General features: G+C 38.6%; 1 protein-coding gene across 6 annotated transcripts in view; it reads right to left on the bottom strand.

Moving 5' to 3' along the window:
* Positions 1-19580, bottom strand: part of SEMA3B (semaphorin 3B) — a 197593-nt gene that overhangs the window by 17695 nt on the left and 160318 nt on the right. For all 6 annotated transcript variants that reach the window (XM_053721168.1, XM_053721172.1, XM_053721171.1 and 3 more), the window contains exons 8-9: positions 19167-19309; positions 10283-10400 (exon numbers count right to left, since the gene is read on the bottom strand). In XM_053721168.1, the coding sequence (XP_053577143.1) occupies positions 10283-10400; positions 19167-19309 (261 nt within the window). The remainder of the gene's footprint in view (positions 1-10282; positions 10401-19166; positions 19310-19580) is intronic.

Genomic DNA, 19580 nt, shown 5'->3' with positions numbered 1-19580 from the left:
GAAGTCCTCATCCAGACAGTAAGAAGTCTTCATCCAGAAGGCATCTTCTATCTTTATCCAGCCGGCGAAGTCCTCATCCAGGCGACCTCTTTAATCTTCATCCAGCCGGCGTGGAGCAGGTCCATCCTGAGGACATGCGGCGCAATCAGCCAATAGGAATTAGGGCTGCTAAAATCCTATTGGCTATTCAAATCAGCCAAAAGGATTTAAGCAGCCCTAATTCCTATTGGCTGATTGAAATTTTTCAGCCAATAGGAATGCAAGGGACGCCATCTTAAATCGCGTCCCTTGCATTGATGATTCAGTGTACGGCGGCGTCCATATGAAGAGGATGCTCCGCGCCAGATGTCTTCAGGATGGACCGCTCCGCGCCTCCGGGATAAAGATAGAATATGCCGCCTGGATGAAGACTTCTCGCCGCTTGGATCAGGACGTCGCCGCCGGGATGAAGATTGGAGAGGCCGTCCTAGATGAAGACTTCGCCGGGATGAAGATCGTTCAAGCGAGACTTCAAAAACTGTAAGTGGATCGTCAGGGGGTTAGTGTTAGGCTTTTTTTAAGGGTTTATTGGGTGGGTTTTATTTTTTAGTTTAGGGTCTGGGCAGTAAAAGAGCTAAATGCCCTTTTAAGGGCAATACGCATACAAATGCACTTTTCAGGGCAATGGGTAGATTTTTTTTTTTTTTAGTTTGTGGGGGTGGAAGTTTGTAATGTTAGTGGGTCTTTGTAAATTATTTTCAGTTAAAGAGCTGATATCTTTAGGGTGATGCCCTACAAAAGGCCCTTTTAAGGGCCATTGGTAGTTTATTCTAAATTAGGTTTTTTATTTTGGGGTGTTTTTTTTTATTATGGGTATTAGAATAGGAATATTTTTTTTATTTTTGACAATTTGTTTGTTATTTTGTGTAATGTATATTTTTAGGGGGTGTTTTTTTTTTTAGCAAAAGAGCTGTTTATCTCAGGACAATGCTCCCCAAAAGGCCCTTTTAAGGGCCCCTGGTAGTTTGGAGGGTGGGGGTTTGTATAGTGTTAGGGGGGGTTTGTATTTTTTTTGGAGTAAAAGAGCTGTTTATCTCAGGGCAATGCCCTACAAAAGGCCCTTTAAGGGCCCTTGGTAGTTTATTCTAGAGTAGGGTTTTTTATTTTGGGGTGTTTTTTTTTTTTTTTAAAGGGTATTAGAATAGGATTCATTTTTATTTTTTTGGATAATTTCAGGGTTTTTTTTTTGTAACGGTAGTTTTTTTTTATTTTTTGTAATGGTAGTTTTTTTTATTTTTTGTAATGTTGGGATTTAGTGTAAGGCAGGTTAGGTTTTATTTCACAGGTAAGTTTGTATTTATTTTAACTAGGTTGTTAGTAAATAGTTAATAACTATTTACTAACTAGTCTACCTAGTTAAAATAAATATAAACTTACCTGTGAAATAAAAATAAAACCTAAGCTAGATACAATAACATAATTTATGCTTACCTGATAAATTCCTTTCTTCTGTAGTGTGATCAGTCCACGGGTCATCATTACTTCTGGGATATTAACTGCTCCCCTACAGGAAGTGCAAGAGGATTCACCCAGCAGAGCTGCATATAGCTCCTCCCCTCTACGTCACTCCCAGTCATTCGACCAAGGACCAACGAGAAAGGAAAAGCCAAGGGTGAAGTGGTGACTGGAGTATAAATTAAAAAATATTTACCTGCCTTAAAAACAGGGCGGGCCGTGGACTGATCACACTACAGAAGAAAGGAATTTATCAGGTAAGCATAAATTATGTTTTCTTCTGTTAAGTGTGATCAGTCCACGGGTCATCATTACTTCTGGGATACCAATACCAAAGCAAAAGTACACGGATGACGGGAGGGATAGGCAGACTCTTTATACAGAAGGAACCACTGCCTGAAGAACCTTTCTCCCAAAAATAGCCTCCGATGAAGCAAAGGTGTCAAATTTGTAAAATTTGGAAAAAGTATGAAGCGAAGACCAAGTTGCAGCCTTGCAAATCTGTTCAACAGAGGCCTCATTCTTGAAGGCCCAAGTGGAAGCCACAGCTCTAGTAGAATGAGCTGTAATTCTTTCAGGAGGCTGCTGTCCAGCAGTCTCATAAGCTAAACGAATTATGCTACGAAGCCAAAAAGAAAGAGAGGTAGCGGAAGCTTTTTGACCTCTCCTCTGCCCAGAGTAAATGACAAACAGAGAAGACGTTTGTCGGAATTCCTTAGTTGCCTGCAAGTAAAATTTTAGAGCCCGGACTACATCCAGGTTGTGCAGTAGACGTTCCTTCTTTGAAGAAGGATTTGGGCATAAAGAAGGAACAACAATCTCTTGATTGATATTCCTGTTAGTAACTACCTTAGGTAAGAACCCAGGTTTAGTACGCAGGACTACCTTATCCGAATGAAAAATCAAATAAGGAGAATCACAATGTAAGGCTGATAATTCAGAGACTCTTCGAGCCGAGGAAATAGCCATTAAAAATAGAACTTTCCAAGATAACAACTTTATATCAATGGAATGAAGGGGTTCAAACGGAACGCCCTGTAAAACATTAAGAACAAGGTTTAAACTCCATGGTGGAGCAACAGTTTTAAACACAGGCTTAATCCTGGCCAAAGCCTGACAAAAAGCCTGGACGTCAGGAACTTCTGACAGACGTTTGTGTAACAGAATGGACAGAGCTGAGATCTGTCCCTTTAATGAACTAGCAGAAAAACCCTTTTCTAAACCTTCTTGTAGAAAAGACAATATCCTAGGAATCCTAACCTTACTCCAAGAGTAACCTTTGGATTCACACCAATGTAGGTATTTACGCCATATCTTATGGTAAATCTTTCTGGTAACAGGTTTCCTAGTCTGTATTAAGGTACTAATAACTGACTCAGAAAACCCACGTCTTGATAAAATTAAGCGTTCAATTTCCAAGCAGTCAGCTTCAGAGAAGTTAGATTTTGATGTTTGAAGGGACCCTGTATCAGAAGGTCCTGTTTCAGAGGTAGAGACCAAGGCGGACAGGATGACATGTCCACCAGGTCTGCATACCAAGTCCTGCGTGGCCACGCAGGTGCTATTAGAATCACTGATGCTCTCTCTTGTTTGATTCTGGCTATCAATCGAGGAAGCAACGGGAAGGGTGGAAACACGTAAGCCATCCTGAAGTCCCAAGGTGCTGTCAGAGCATCTATCAGGACTGCTCCTGGATCCCTGGATCTGGACCCGTAACGAGGAAGCTTGGCGTTCTGTCGAGACGCCATGAGATCTATCTCTGGTTTGCCCCAACGTCGAAGTATTTGGGCAAAGACCTCCGGATGAAGTTCCCACTCCCCCGGATGAAAAGTCTGACGACTTAAGAAATCCGCCTCCCAGTTCTCCACTCCCGGGATGTGGATTGCTGACAGGTGGCAAGAGTGAGACTCTGCCCAGCGAATTATCTTTGATACTTCCATCATAGCTAGGGAGCTTCTTGTCCCTCCCTGATGGTTGATGTAAGCTACAGTCGTGATGTTGTCCGACTGAAACCTGATGAACCCCCGAATTGTCAACTGGGGCCAAGCCAGGAGGGCATTGAGAACTGCTCTCAATTCCAGAATGTTTATTGGCAGGAGACTCTCCTCCTGACTCCATAGTCCCTGAGCCTTCAGGGAATTCCAGACGGCACCCCAACCTAGAAGGCTGGCGTCTGTTGTTACAATTGTCCAGTCTGGTCTGCTGAATGGCATCCCCCTGGACAGGTGTGGCCGAGAAAGCCACCATAGAAGAGAATTTCTGGTCTCTTGATCCAGATTCAGAGAAGGGGATAAGTCTGAGTAATCCCCATTTCACTGACCTAGCATGCACAGTTGCAGTGGTCTGAGGTGTAAGCGTGCAAAGGGTACTATGTCCATTGCCGCTACCATTAAGCCGATTACCTCCATACATTGAGCCACTGACGGGTGTTGAATGGAATGAAGAGTGCGGCAAGCACTTTGAAGTCTTGATAGCCTGTCCTCTGTCAGGTAAATCTTCATTTCTACAGAATCTATAAGAGTCCCCAGGAAGGGAACTCTTGTGAGTGGAACGAGTGAACTTTTCTTTTCGTTCACCTTCCATCCATGTGACCTTAGAAATGCCAGCACTAACTCTGTATGAGATTTGGCAGTTTGAAAGCTTGAAGCTTGTATCAGAATGTCGTCTAGGTATGGAGCTACCGAGATTCCCCGCGGTCTTAGTACCGCCAGAAGAGCACCCAGAACCTTTGTGAAGATTCTTGGCGCTGTAGCCAATCCGAATGGAAGAGCCACAAACTGGTAATGCCTGTCTAGGAAGGCAAACCTTAGGTACCGGTAATGATCTTTGTGAATCAGTATGTGCAGGTAAGCATCTTTTAAATCTACAGTGGTCATGTACTGACCCTCTTGGATCATAGGTAAAATTGTCCGAATAGTCTCCATCTTGAACGATGGAACTCTTAGGAATTTGTTTAGGATCTTTAAGTCCAGGATTGGTCTGAAAGTTCCCTCTTTTTTGGGAACCACAAACAGATTTGAGTAAAACCCCTGTCCCTGTTCCGATCGTGGAACTGGATGGATTACTCCCATTAACAAGAGCTCTTGTACGCAGCGTAGAAAAGCCTCTTTCTTTGTCTGGATTGTTGACAATCTTGACAGATGAAATCTCTCTCTTGGAGGAGAGTATTTGAAGTCCAGAAGGTATCCCTGAGATATTATCTCTAGCGCCCAGGGATCCTGAACATCTCTTGCCCAAGCCTGGGCGAAGAGAGAAAGTCTGCCCCCCACTAGATCCGATCCCGGATCGGGGGCCCTCAATTCATGCTGTTTTGGGGGCAGCAGCAGGTTTCCTAGTCTGCTTGCCCTTGTTCCAGGACTGGTTAGGTTTCCAGCCTTGTCTGTAGCGAGCAACAGCTCCTTCCTGTTTTGGTGCAGAGGAAGTTGATGCTGCTCCTGCTTTGAAATTACGAAAGGAACGAAAACTAGACTGTCTAGTCTTGGCTTTGGCTTTGTCCTGAGGCAGGGCATGGCCTTTACCTCCTGTAATGTCAGCGATAATCTCTTTCAACCCGGGCCCGAATAAGGTCTGCCCTTTGAAAGGTATATTAAGCAATTTAGACTTAGAAGTAACATCAGCTGACCAGGATTTTAGCCACAGCGCCCTGCGTGCCTGAATGGCGAATCCTGAATTCTTCGCCGTAAGTTTAGTAAGATGTACTACGGCCTCCGAAATGAATGAATTAGCTAGTTTAAGGACTCTAAGCCTGTCCGTAATGTCGTCCAGAGTAGCTGAACCAATGTTCTCTTCCAGAGACTCAATCCAGAATGCCGCTGCAGCCGTGATCGACGCAATGCATGCAAGGGGTTGCAATATAAAACCTTGTTGAACAAACATTTTCTTAAGGTAACCCTCTAACTTTTTATCCATTGGATCTGAAAAAGCACAGCTATCCTCCACCAGGATAGTGGTACGCTTAGCTAAAGTAGAAACTGCTCCCTCCACCTTAGGGACCGTTTGCCATAAGTCCCTTGTGGTGGCGTCTATTGGAAACATTTTTCTAAATATCGGAGGGGGTGAGAACGGCACACCGGGTCTATCCCACTCCTTAGTAACAATTTCAGTAAGTCTCTTAGGTATAGGAAAAACCTCAGTACTCGTCGGTACCGCAAAATATTTATCCAACCTACACATTTTCTCTGGTATTGCAACTGTGTTACAATCATTCAGAGCCGCTAACACCTCCCCTAGTAATACACGGAGGTTTTCCAGTTTAAATTTAAAATTTGAAATATCTGAATCCAGTCTGTTTGGATCAGAACCGTCACCCACAGAATGAAGTTCTCCGTCCTCATGTTCTGCCACCTGTGACGCAGTGTCTGACATGGCCCTAATATTATCAGCGCACTCTGTTCTCACCCCAGAGTGATCACGCTTACCTTTTAGTTCTGGTAATTTAGCCAAAACTTCAGTCATAACAGTAGCCATATCCTGTAATGTGATTTGTAATGGCCGCCCAGCTGTACTCGGCGCTACAATATCACGCACCTCCCTCTGAGCGGGAGATGTAGGTACTGACACGTGAGGCGAGTTAGTCGGCATAACTCTCCCCTCGTTGTTTGGTGAAATTTGTTCAATTTGTACAGATTGATTTTTATTTAAAGTAGCATCAATACAGTTAGTACATAAATTTCTATTGGGCTCCACTTTGGCATTGCAACAAATGACACAGGTATCATCTTCTGAATCAGACATGTTTAACACACTAGCAAATAAAATTGCAACTTGGAAATACAATTCAAATAGAATAATATTAAAACGTACTGTGCCTTTAAGAAGCACAGAAGATCTATGACAGTTAAAAATTAATAAATTGAAACAGTTATAGCCTCAATCCTTGTAAACAACACAACTTTAGCAAAGGTTTAATCCCATTAGCAAAGATAACAATTTCTGAAAGCAGGAAACAAATTACAGAATAAAAGTTTTTATTTCAGTCAAACTATAATTCTCACAGCTCTGCTGAGAGAAATTACCTCCCTCAAAATAAGTTTTGAAGACCCCTGAGCTCTGTAGAGATGAACCAGATCATGCAGGGAATACAATGAGTTGCTGACTGAAATATTTGATGCATAGTAAAAGCGCCCCTCCCCCACACACACAGCAGTGAGGGAGAACAGAAACTGACAGAAAAAACAGATTTAAGCAACTGCCAAGTGGAAAAATGGTGCCCAAACATTTATTCACTCAGTACCTCAGCAAATGAAAACGATTTTACATTCCAGCAAAAACGTTAAACATAATCTCTAGTTATTAAACAGCTTTATGTCTTTCTTACAGTGTAATTCTAGTGAAGTACCATTCTCCCAGAATACTGAAGTGTAAAGTATACATACATGACATTATATCGGTATGGCAGGATTTTCTCATCAATTCCATTGTCAGAAAATAAAAACTGCTACATACCTCTATGCAGATTCATCTGCCCGCTGTCCCCTGATCTGAAGTTTACCTCACTCCTCAGATGGCCGAGAACAGCAATATGATCTTAACTACTCCGGCTAAAATCATAGCAAAACTCTGGTAGATTCTTCCTCAAACTCTGCCAGAGAGGTAATAACACACTCCGGTGCTATTTTAAAATAACAAACTTTTGATTGAAGATATAAAACTAAGTATAATCACCATAGTCCTCTCACACGACCTATCTAGTTGCTGGGTGCAAGAGAATGACTGGGAGTGACGTAGAGGGGAGGAGCTATATGCAGCTCTGCTGGGTGAATCCTCTTGCACTTCCTGTAGGGGAGCAGTTAATATCCCAGAAGTAATGATGACCCGTGGACTGATCACACTTAACAGAAGAAATAACTATTAGTTATATTGTAGCTAGCTTAGGTTTTATTTCACAGGTAAGTATGTATTTAGTTTTAAATATGAATTATTTAGTTAATAATTGTAAATTTAATTTAGATCTTATTTAATTATGTTAAAGTTGGGGGGGGGGTTAGGTTTAGGGTCAGGTTTAGGGGTTAATATAGTTTAAACAGCCACACAATGCAAGCTCTCAATCCAACAAACTGGGAACAAGTGAAGGGTGCACAGGCTTATGTAATCACCCTAGACATATACCCAGTCCAGTCTGAGAGTGCAGTCCCCTTCCGTGTTTTGTATATGTCTAGGGTGATTACAAAAGCATGTGCACCCTTCACTTGTTCCCAGTTTGTTGAATTGAGAGCTTGCATTGTGTGGCTGTTTTAGGGTCCCAGGTTTTTGGAAGGGACCTTGACGTGGTAACTGGGCTTGTTACATTTGGCCAGATGCGGTAACTAACCCTTCAATTTTTGCTTTTAATCTTAGCTGAGAGCTTTTAAGTGAGTGCTGGACTTTCTCTGTGTGTTTTACATATATATATACTTTATAGCCCTTTTTCATTCAAATACCTTGTCATACACAGTATACCTTTTAATCGTTATAAAAATTTTTTTTAATATTTTTATGAATAGTTTTTATCAGATATTGTGTATATGAGTGTTTGGTGCACATTTGTTTTAACCTATACACTTTACTCTAGGCCCGATGCGCTAATCTTTGTTGTGCTCGAGTGAGCTTGTTTACTTTCAACTTGTAATACGAGCGCAAGTTACAGCAGTCGTGATGTTGCTTATCGCAACTCGCCCTAACAGTAGCGCGCCACTTTTAATCTAGCCCTTTGTAAGAAGTGCAATGACAGAAAACTCACCTGCATTTATATTATAATTATTATTATAATTATTATTAAGAATAATAATAACACAATGGATAATTACATATATATTAAGATTAATTTATCTTGTTACAATTAATATATTAATAAACGTTAGATCAGCTCAAACCTAAGTTTATAATTTGGAAATTCCCTTAGATTTCCTGTGAATAATATTTAGTTAGTATTTATTTCATAATTGTATATTTAAAGGGACAGTCTAGTCATAATTAAACTTTTGTGATTCAGATAGGACATGTAATTTTAAACAACTTTGTTCTCTTGGTATTCTTTGTTGAAAGCTAAACTTAGGTAGGATCATATGCTAATTTCTAAGCCCTTGAAGGCCTCCTCATGTCTCAGTACATTTTGACAGTTTTTCACAGTTAGACACTGCTAGTTCATGTGTGTCATGTAGATAGCATTGTGCTAGCTCCCGTGGAGTTATTTATGAGTCAGCACAGACTGGCTAAAATGCAAGTCTGTCAAAAGAACTTAAAGGGACACTGAACCCAAATGTTTTCTTTTATGATTCAGATAGATCATTACATTTTAAGCAACTTTCTAATTTACTCCTATTATCAAATTTTCTTTGTTCTCTTGCTATCTTTATTTTAAAAGCAGGAATGTAAATCTTAGCAGCCAGCCCATTTTAGGTTCAGCACCATGGATAGCACTTGCTTATTGGAGACTTACATTTACCCACCAATAAGCAAGCATAACCCAGGTTCTCAACCAAAAATGGGCTGGCTCCTATGCATCACATTCCTGCTTTTCAAATAAAGATAGCAAGAGAACAAAGAAAAATTGATAATAGGAGTAAATTATAAAGTTGCTTAAAATTGCATGCTCTATCTGAATCATGAAAGAAAAAAATTGGGTTTAGTGTCCCTTTAAATAAGGGTCAGTTTGCAGAGGATAAGATACAATGTAATCACAGAGGTAAATATATTAATATAACAGTGTTGGTTATGCAAAAACTGGGAAATAGGCAATAAAGGGATCATCTATCTTTTTAAATAATAAACATTCTGGACTAGACTGTCCCTTTAAGGGTATTGCTGCTCATTGAAGCATTAAGTAGAACTATAAATGGGAGTTAACTGGGTCTAATTCTGAGCAGTTGCTAAGAGCTTAAAGGGACAGTAAAGTCAAAATTAAACTTAAATTGATTTGATAGAGCAGTGATTTTTAACCTTTTTTTTTGCCGTGGCACACTTTTTTACATTAAAAAATCCTGTGGCACACCACCATCCCAAAATTTTAAAAAAATCACACATTGTAGCCTAATACAACATATATATATATACACATACACACAAACACACACAAACTGTATGTATTGTGCTGTTATGCCATGCCTCCTACAAACTACCCCTGCACTGGGAGTAAAAAACAAGCAAAGTTTAAAAAATATGTCACACTGTTGTCAGTCTGTCGTGGCACACCTGAGGATCACTCACGGCACACTAGTGTGCCACGGCACACTGGTTGAAAAACACTGTGATAGAGCATACAATTATAAAACCATTATCCAATTTACTTCTATCATCAATTTTGCTTAATTCTCTTGGTATTCGTTTTTAAACAGTAACCCTACGTGAGCCGTCTGGCAGCAGTGTCTGCAACAATGTTTATAGCAATGTTATACATAGTTATAAACACTGCTGCCATAGAATGCTACAAAGTCTCTGAGGCAGCACAGTCTAAAACTATGTTTATAGCAATGTTATACATAGTTGCAAACACAGATGGCTAAGGATACCTGCACACTCCTGAGCTCACCTAGGATTACTCTTTAACAAAAGATACCAAGGGTATTAAGCAAAATTGGTAATAGAAGTAAATCAGAAAGTTGCTTAAAATTGCATGCCCTAGGTGGATTATTAATGTTTACTGCTCCTTTAAATATTGTTACTATAGTTCAAAATGGGAGGCATTTTGATGATAAACGATTTTACAATACTTCATCGTAACAAAAACAAATATAAACAGGTGAACTGTTATTTATCCTATCTGAATTAATTCTAATCAACCCAATTAATGACAGAAGTAATATATACTTACTCAGCTCATCAAAGTGAGTATCCTCCCCAGTATCATTCCCCGGCACGCTGCACATTAAACGAGCCTTTAGAAAAGTTGTCCATTTGTTGACCAAGCTCCGCTGACCACCCATGTCATTCTGTAATGTGCAAAACACGAGGTTAAGTGTTCATAGAGTAACGAAGGTAAGGAAAGTAATATGTAGGTGTACGTTTAGGAATAGCAGAGCTGTTTGACTGTGCACAGCGATGTTACATGTTACATTAGTCATCAAATTATTAAAAAAAGTATAGTTTTAAAATAAATTATATGTTCTATTTCATCAGAGATTTTTTTAATTTAAAATAAAAACCTTTTTTATGTTATGAGTTTAACATTTGCATATGGGTTAAATACATAGTTAAAGTTCTGCCCCTCCAGATGAGAATACAGCTGGCCATACTGCAAAAATGGGGTGTTTCAGGAGTGTTTAAACCATTGGAAGGAATTAAACAAACATTTAAAGAAGGGGAGTTGTGAAAAAACTAAAAAACAAATGGCTAGATTACGAGTTTTGCGGTATGAGGGGTGCGGTGCTAACTTGCACGTTATTGTCACCGCTCACTTACCTACATCGCTGGTATTACAGGTTTTCATAAACCCGGCGTTATCAGCCAAGAAGTGAGCGTAGAGCAAAATTGAGCTCCATACCGCAGTCCAATAGTCAGCGGTGAGCTGGCTTTACGTGCTCATGCACGATTTCCCCATAGACATCAATGGGGAGAGCCGGCTGAAAAAAAAGCCTAGCACCTGCAATAAAGCAACATAAAGCTCCGTAACACAGCCCCATTGATTCCTATGGGGAAACTAAATTTATGTTTACACCTAACACCCTAACATGAACCCCGAGTCTAAACACCCCTAATCTTACAGTTATTAACCCCTAATCTGCCGCCCCCAACATCGCCGACACCTACATTATACTTATTAACCCCTAATCTGCCGCTCCGGACATTGCCACCACTATAATAAACATATTAACCCCTAAACCGCCGCACTCCCGCATCGCAAACACTAGTTAAATATTATTTACCCCTAATCTGCCGCCCCTAACATCGCCGCCACTATACTAAAGTTATAAACCCCTAAACCTAAGTCTAACCCTAACACCCCCTAACTTAAATATAATTAAAAGAAATCTAAATAAAAATTACTATCATTAACTAAATAATTCCTATTTAAAACTAAATACTTACCTGTAAAATAAACCCTAAGCTAGCTACAATATAACTAATAGTTACATTGTAGCTAGCTTAGGTTTTATTTTTATTTTACAGGCAAGTTTGTATTTATTTTAACTAGGTAGACTAGTTACTAAATAGTTATTAACTATTTACTAACTACCTAGTTAAAATAAATACAAATTGACTGTAAAATAAAACCTAACCCGTCTTACACTAACACCCAACATTACACTACAATTAAATAAATTAAATTAATTAAATACAATTACCTAAATTACAAAAACAAACAAACACTAAATTACACAAACTAAAATAAGAAATTATCAGATATTTAAACTAATTACACCTAATCTAATAACCATATCAAAATAAAAAAAGCCCCCTAAAATAAAAAAAAACCCTAGCCAAAACTAAACTGCCAATAGCCCTTAAAAGGGCCTTTTGCAGGGCATTGCCCCAAAGAAATCAGCTCTTTTACCTGTAAAAAAATACAAACACCCCCCAACAGTAAAACCCACCACCCACACAACTAACCCTCCAAATAAAAACCTAACTAAAAAAAACCTAAGCTCCCTATTGCCCTGAAAAGGGCATTTGGATGGGCATTGCCCTTAAAATGGCATTTAGCTCTTTTTCAATTGCCCAAACCCTAATCTAAAACTAAAACCCACCCAATAAACCCTTAAAAAAACCTAACACTATCCCCTGAAGATCCACTTACAGTTTTGAAGACCGGACATCCATCCTCAACGAAGCCGGGAGAAGTCCTCAGCGAAGTGGCAAGAAGCCCTCAACGAAGCCGGGAGAAGTCTTCATCCAAGTCGGCAGAAGTGGTCCTCCAGACGGGCAAAAGTGTTCATCCAGACAGCATCTTCTATCTTCATCTATCCGGCGCGGAGCGGCTCCATCTTCAAGACATCCGGCGCGGAGCATCCTCTTCTTCCGACGACTAAAGACGAATGAAGGTTCCTTTAAATGACTTCATCCAAAATGGCGTCCCTTTAATTCCGATTGGCTGATAGAATTCTATCAGCCAATTGGAATTAAAGGTGAAAAAATCCTATTGGATGAAGACTTCTGCCGTCTGGAGGACCACTTCTGCCAGCTTGGATGAAGACTTCTCCCGGCTTCCTTGAGGACTTCTTGCCGCTTCGCTAAGGACTTCTCCCGGCTTCCTTGAGGATGGATGTCGGCTCTTCAAAACTGTAAGTGGATCTTCAGGGGTTAGTGGTAGGTTTTTTTATGGGTTTATTGGGTGGGTTTTAGTTTTAGATTAGGGTTTGGGCAATTGAAAAAGAGCTAAATGCCCTTTTAAGGGCAATGACCATCCAAATGGGGAGCTTAGGCTTTTTTAGTTAGATTTTTATTTGCAGGGTTGGTTGTGTGGGTGGTGGGTTTTACTGTTGGGGGGGGGGTTGTATTTTTTTTACAGGTAAAAGAGCTGATTTCTTTGGGGCAATGCCCGCAAAAGGCCCTTTTAAGGGCTATTGCTAGTTTATTGTAGGCTAGGGTATTTTTTTATTTGGGGGGGCTTTTTTATTTTGATGGGGCTATTAGATTAGGTGTAATTAGTTTAAATATCTGATCTTTTTTTTTATTATTTTGTGTAATTTAGTGTTTGTTTTTTTTGTAATTTAGGTAATTGTATTTAATTAATTTAATTTATTTAATTGTAGTGTAAGGTTAGGTGTTAGTGTAAGACAGGTTAGGTTTTATTTTACAGGTAAATTTGTATTTATTTTAACTAGGTAGTTAGTAAATAGTTAATAACTATTTAGTAACCATTCTACCTAGTTAAAATAAATACAAACTTGCCTGTAAAATAAAACTAAATCCTAAGCTAGATACAATGTAACTATTAGTTATATTGTAGCTAGTTTAGGGTTTATTTTATAGGTAAGTATTTAGTTTTAAATAGGAATTATTTAGTTATTAATAGTAGGCTTTATTTAGATTTCTTTTAATTATATTTAAGTTAGGGGGTGTTAGGGTTAGACTTAGGTTTAGGGGTTAATAACTTTAGTATAGTGGCGGCGACGTTGGGGTCAGCAGATTAGGGGTTAATAACGGTAATGTAGGTTGCGGCGATGTTAGGGACAGCAGATTAGGGGTTAATGATATTTAACTAGTGTTTGCGAGGCGGGAGTGCGGCGGTTTAGGGGTTAATATGTTTATTATAGTGGCAGCGATGTCGGGAGCGGCAGATTAGGGGTTAATAATTTTATTTTAGTGTTTGCGATGCGGGAGGGCCTCGGTTTAGGGGTTAATAGGTAGTTTATGGGTGTTAGTGTACTTTTTAGCACTTAAGTTATGAGTTTTATGCTACAGCTTTGTAGCGTAAAATCATAACTACTGACTTTAGAATGCGTTACGAATCTTGCGGGATAGGCTGTACCGCTCACTTTTTGGCCTCCCAGAAAAAGCTTGTAATATCAGCGCTATGGAAGTCCCATTGAAAAAAGACTTTACGCAAATTGCGTAAGTTAATTTGCGTTAAGGCCAAAAAAGTTTGCGGTACAGCTGTACCTACAAGACTCGTAATAGCAGCGGTAGTGAAAAAGCAGCGTTATAACCCATAACGCAAAGCTCGTAATCTAGCTGATGGAATTGTATTTTTATACTGGAATGCCCCTTTAATTGTTCCATTCACCTGTGTTTTGCAATTTGTCCATCTGTCCATCCAGAGAGAAATAATTCAAGTAGTAATGAAAACTCCAAGGCCAGGATTTTAGCTGAATTTATACAGATTATACTCTCATAAACAGAGGCAGCCCCTCATACACAAAGAAATCATCATCTTATTTTCTGAGCATTATATTGTAAAGTAAGGGTCTCTCTTTTGATTATGCAAAATTGGGGAATGGGTGAATAGAGGAAGTATCTATATTTTTAAACAATAACAATTTTCAAGCAGACTGTCCCTTTAAATGTTTGAGAATCCTGGCTGACCCTAGAAGCACTTGCTAATGCGCCAAAAGCCCAAAACCTCAACTTTACAGGTCAGTATATAATGCCCCCTTCCTGCTAGATAACATTTATTTTAATTCTTTATTCTGTCATTTAGATGTAAAATTATTCCTATCTTCAAATCTTTGATTATCTATCTGTAATCCCCTGTATGATGCAAACTGGGTCATCAACAAACATTTTTATTCCAGCTTATATACATGGTAGTGCATCAGTGAATCAGCAGTTTTTTTTTATTTATTTACTGGTACAATGGGTGCACATCAATTTTGTCATATGCTTGAGAATGGCACCTGATAACATCATCTTTATGCAATTCCTGATATTTTTACACACATCTATTAAATGGCATGGAGGCAGCTAATATTGCCAGAAGATTGAGAAACTGATTCCAAAGCAAATATTTGTAGCTTACCTTTCAAGGCTAACATGCTATGCTGCTTGGACAGTTTTAAGATCCAATTATTTCCAAGTGTTAAGGAGAGAAATGTAAGTTTCTATCTCAGAAACAATAGAAAGAAAAAAAATCAAGGTCATATTTTAACTCTTCAACAGTATTTCCAGGTATTTTCAGTCTTGAGCTTCCCATATCCTGCAATGCAAGGGAAAGGCTAGAGTAGGAGGTGACCTACAACTTTCACTAAGCAAAGTTGACATGAGATTACTGTTGTAATCATCAGCATGATTAAGGGGTAACACCCAAAACGTTGTGGGTTATGCTTTGGTTCCAAAAAAATAATATTTTTCTAGTAGTGCTGCTGCACATTGATTTTATTATGAGATTACTGTTGTCCAGAACTCACCAGTAGGATAATTATCATCTTTTTTTAAGTGAGCTCAGCTCAGATTTCAGTTATTTAAGCTTTGTATGCTATATGGAAAGGATACCGGTTAGAATTCATGAATGCCCGGATATCAAATCGGTTTATCTATTCTTTATTTCCCACAATTAGGTTTTTATGGTTTTAAAAGCCAAAGCCACTCAGATAGTTCTGTCTATTTCTGGTTCCCAAAGAAAGGGGACTCATGGTGACTTCTACTAGACATTGTGGAATTGAGCAAGCAAATGAAAATACATGAATTTAAAATGTAATATTTTATACTAACCACTATAATTCTTCTGCATGCATTTATGGTGATGATAGACCTAAAATCTGGTCACTAATACTCACAAGTGTTTCCTCAGATCTGCCATGGAAGATAACCATTTCCAGTTTGTTTATCTGCCTTCAAGCTTTACACTGCACCAAGAACATTTCTATAAGTTCTAATCACCATATAGATCTCCAGAATTAAGGTATTAAGATATACCATTACAGCATTCTGATTGTGGCTCCCTCTGAGCATGTTGCATGCAAGCATCATAGCTTTCCTGATTAGACCCTTGGGGGACGATTTATCAATGTCTGGTGGACATGATCCGCTGTAGCAAATCATGTCTGCCAGACATCGCTGAATGCCGACAGCATACGCTGTCGGCATTTAACATTGCACAAGCAGTTCTGGTGAACTGCTTGTGCAATGCCGCCCCCTGTAGATCGTACACGATCGGGCAGATTGCAGACCGCAGCTTCAGAGGAGGCATATGAGTTAAGAAACAGCAGTCTTCTAAACTCCTGTTTTCATCGAGCCTGAAGGCTCACGCGGAAACAGATACATTAGGGGCCGTTCGGGGATTGATAAATCGGCCCCTTGGTCACTCTGTTTCAAATCTGTCTTTTTAAAATAGTTTAATCACATTTTAAGAAAGGAAAACTGACAGAGTCCCAATCAGTATGTTTGATCCAAGGTTGTAGTATACATGGATGGGGAGCAACTCTATAAAATCACTTGACTCAATAACATTGATAATAGGACAACTTAATGTTGCTAATAAATAAAACTCAGGACATTTGTTTTGGCTCTTGTACATTTTTAACATAAAGAAAATAAAACCATGAAATTCATCTTGATCAATCAAACAAATTATATTTCAGATTACAGAGAGACACCTCTTGTTAGGTAAGTCTTTTATCATGTGAGCCACCACTGGAGTACACTCTGAAAGAGCTGATTACTTTAAATTGCTATTTTCAGGTTAAGAGATTTGTCACTAAGGTTCTTAGTCATATGCCAAAGATGCAGTTATCTTAAGAATCCTCTAGGCGGCCGCCAGCAGGGAGGTGTCAATCAACCCGATGAGCAGGCAATTCCTGTCCGCCTGCTCATAGGAGGCGGACAGGGTTATGGAGCAGTGGTCTTTAGACCGCTGCTTCATAACTGCTGTTTCTGGCGAGTCTGAAGAATAGCCAGAAACACGGGCCCACATACTGAGCTTGATAAATGGGCCTCATAGACTTGTTTTTGAACTTCAATATTAAATACAGGATACTCACATACATAATACATACATATAAAGGACTGTAAATATATCTATTTAAGTAAAAATCGTGATGGTAATAAACACTATGCACTTAAGAAAAAATTCACCAGCAAAGGTCCTTAAAATTTTGTTGATTGTTGCAACTCACTTTTTGTGAATATAATCACTGGGCTGTGACACTATATTTTACAAAATATATCTATAGTTTACAACTCTGGGGGGCAAGTAGCTAGTTAGGGTAGGAAAAAGTTACTGGTCCACTCAATATTAAAGACAGGCAAAAACCTAATTACTTACTTGCCCGCTATAATACCTTTCTAGTCCGGGACTAGTGGACATTTTCTGACCTTATATACTATGGGTCAGAATATGAGTGGTGCTCTAGCAGTTATGTGCAACAGATATCAGGTTTCTTGCGGTTGTTTGCGCGCGTCGGAAGGAGCGTTCATATTAAAAGTTGAAAATAAATGTGAACACCTGAGCAAAATCGCAATTTACACTAGAATGATTACCGCAACCTCAGAGCTCTGGTTAACTGTTACGCAAAACAAAAAAAGTGTCACAAAACACATACAAAATGCATTTAAAAGTAGTTACACTCATAATAACACTAAGCTGTAAAAAATATTGCACAAAAAAGTAATTAAAGTTTAAAGATATGAGGTCTGAGGTGTTAGAGAAGGGGAAAAAAGGCTGGCAAAGAGCTTTAACATAGAGATACATACATATACATGTCTAAATATGTGTATATATATATATATATATATATATATATGTGTGTGTGTGTGTTTATATGTGTATACATATGTATTTATATGTGTATATACATACTGTATGAACACATATATGGACATATATATAAGTGCATTGAAACCCTTTGCAGCCAAGTAGATGAAAACATGTTAATAGTATTGCAATATTGATATTTAATATAGTGTTATACTGTGTATTTACTTTAAATATTTTACATTCCAACGTTCTTCACATAGAAGAATATGTTCTATGTATAAATAGATATTCCTGTATATATCTATACCTATATATAATTATCTATATATATATAGGTATGATGAACATATTGTATCAGTCAGAATCAGTAAGCTCCAGATTCTATCGTTTGAGTACAAACTCACTGGATAATAATATGAGGTAACACCTTACTATATAGCGAAGTGATCCACAGCTTATACTGTCAACCTGCTTCCTTTATCCACTTGACTTAAAGCATGAATTTGTATCTATTACTAACATGTTCATTATCTGCTAAATAATATTTTGAGTCCTCCCTCCTACTCGCTGTTCTGGTATCTTGTACTTTAACCAGCATTTTGTTTGTTGCAGTTTTTTATTTATTCTGCTTATTAGGGTTTGTACTGTGAAGTGTGTTCTTTACTTGTCACTTTTGTTTAGCACTGTTAGTAAATAACCCTGTGTTGGAAATAAGTGGTTCTGTGTGTTCTTTATTTCTTTTATATATAGGTAGAGATATATATTTTACCAAAATAACATCAGATATATAGAGAAATATATATTTATGAACAAACAGAACATATTCCTCTATGTGAAGAGCATTGGAATGTAAAATATTAATATTCATGTCGGGTTAGCGCACTTGAGAATATGCGAAAGGGTTTTATGTGTGAGTAGGGTTTTAGATTATTTTCCACTTTTCTTGCTCCATTGAAGTCTATGGGGAATATCTTAATGTGTTTGTGATAGTCGAAGTTCAGTTTTTTGCTTGCGTCCAGTTTACGTGCAAGAGAAAACTTTTTACGTGTAATACAAGCACTACCTGATGCGCATTAAAAGTTTACTTCTAGCGGATCTAGTGCGGGAGCTGTAAAAACATATTTAAACAGATGCATAAAGAATGAAAATAACAAATGAATATATTTATTAGGTATAGACAGAATTGCACAGAAAGGGAGGAAATATCGTAGTGGAAGATGAAAGGAGAGAGAGAGAGAAGAAAGGGAAAGATATAAGATGTTGGGGTTGAGAAGGAGAGAAAGAAAAAGAGTACATGAACTCCAAAGACAACCTACTCTTGCCAAGGACAACAACACACAGATGCATACAATCCCCAGCCAAAGTCTAAATTCACCAGTCAGCAAACACTAAAACACGTTTATGCATGGTCAGAGGATCTAAAACTCATGTATAAGAGGGATGAGTATGCTTGTGACCAGAATACCTCAGTCAAGCGCGTTTTTTACAATTATTCCTGTATGAGAATTCCTCCCACTGCAAGCATGTGCATTCCATCTTGTCTGTGACAATAAAGCTATTTGTTATGACTGTGCATATATAATGACATGTCTTTGTGACCAATGGTCCGCTTTTGTATAGTTACCCTGCAGATTTGTCCAATGCGGGCATATGACTGTTTCACTCCACCAAGACCCTCAACTGGTGTCTCCCGGAAGAAGAAGTAGATTTTGTCATCATCTGGGTTTTCACTCTCAGGGATCCAGGAAACTTTCACAAACTTTGGTTCTAAGGAAACAGAACAGATGTAAATAACCATTTTTTCTGCTCTTCAGATTCTATTCTTATACATTCGCCAAGCTCTATGAATCCTTTTCCCATTCACTATACATTAACATATGACATATTGCCATCCAAAGATGCCTCAGAAAGATAGTATAGAACTGTAATCAGAAAGGTAATATTTCTTGTTTTAAATAAATATATACTATTATTTGCATTTTAAGACAAAAAAAACGAACCTAGACACAGGCAGAGTAGATTGGAACTTACAAGCAGG

This window comes from Bombina bombina, chromosome 7 (assembly GCF_027579735.1).
Source record: "Bombina bombina isolate aBomBom1 chromosome 7, aBomBom1.pri, whole genome shotgun sequence".
NCBI lineage: Eukaryota > Metazoa > Chordata > Amphibia > Anura > Bombinatoridae > Bombina > Bombina bombina.
This window is presented reverse-complemented; position numbering and strand designations above follow the sequence as displayed.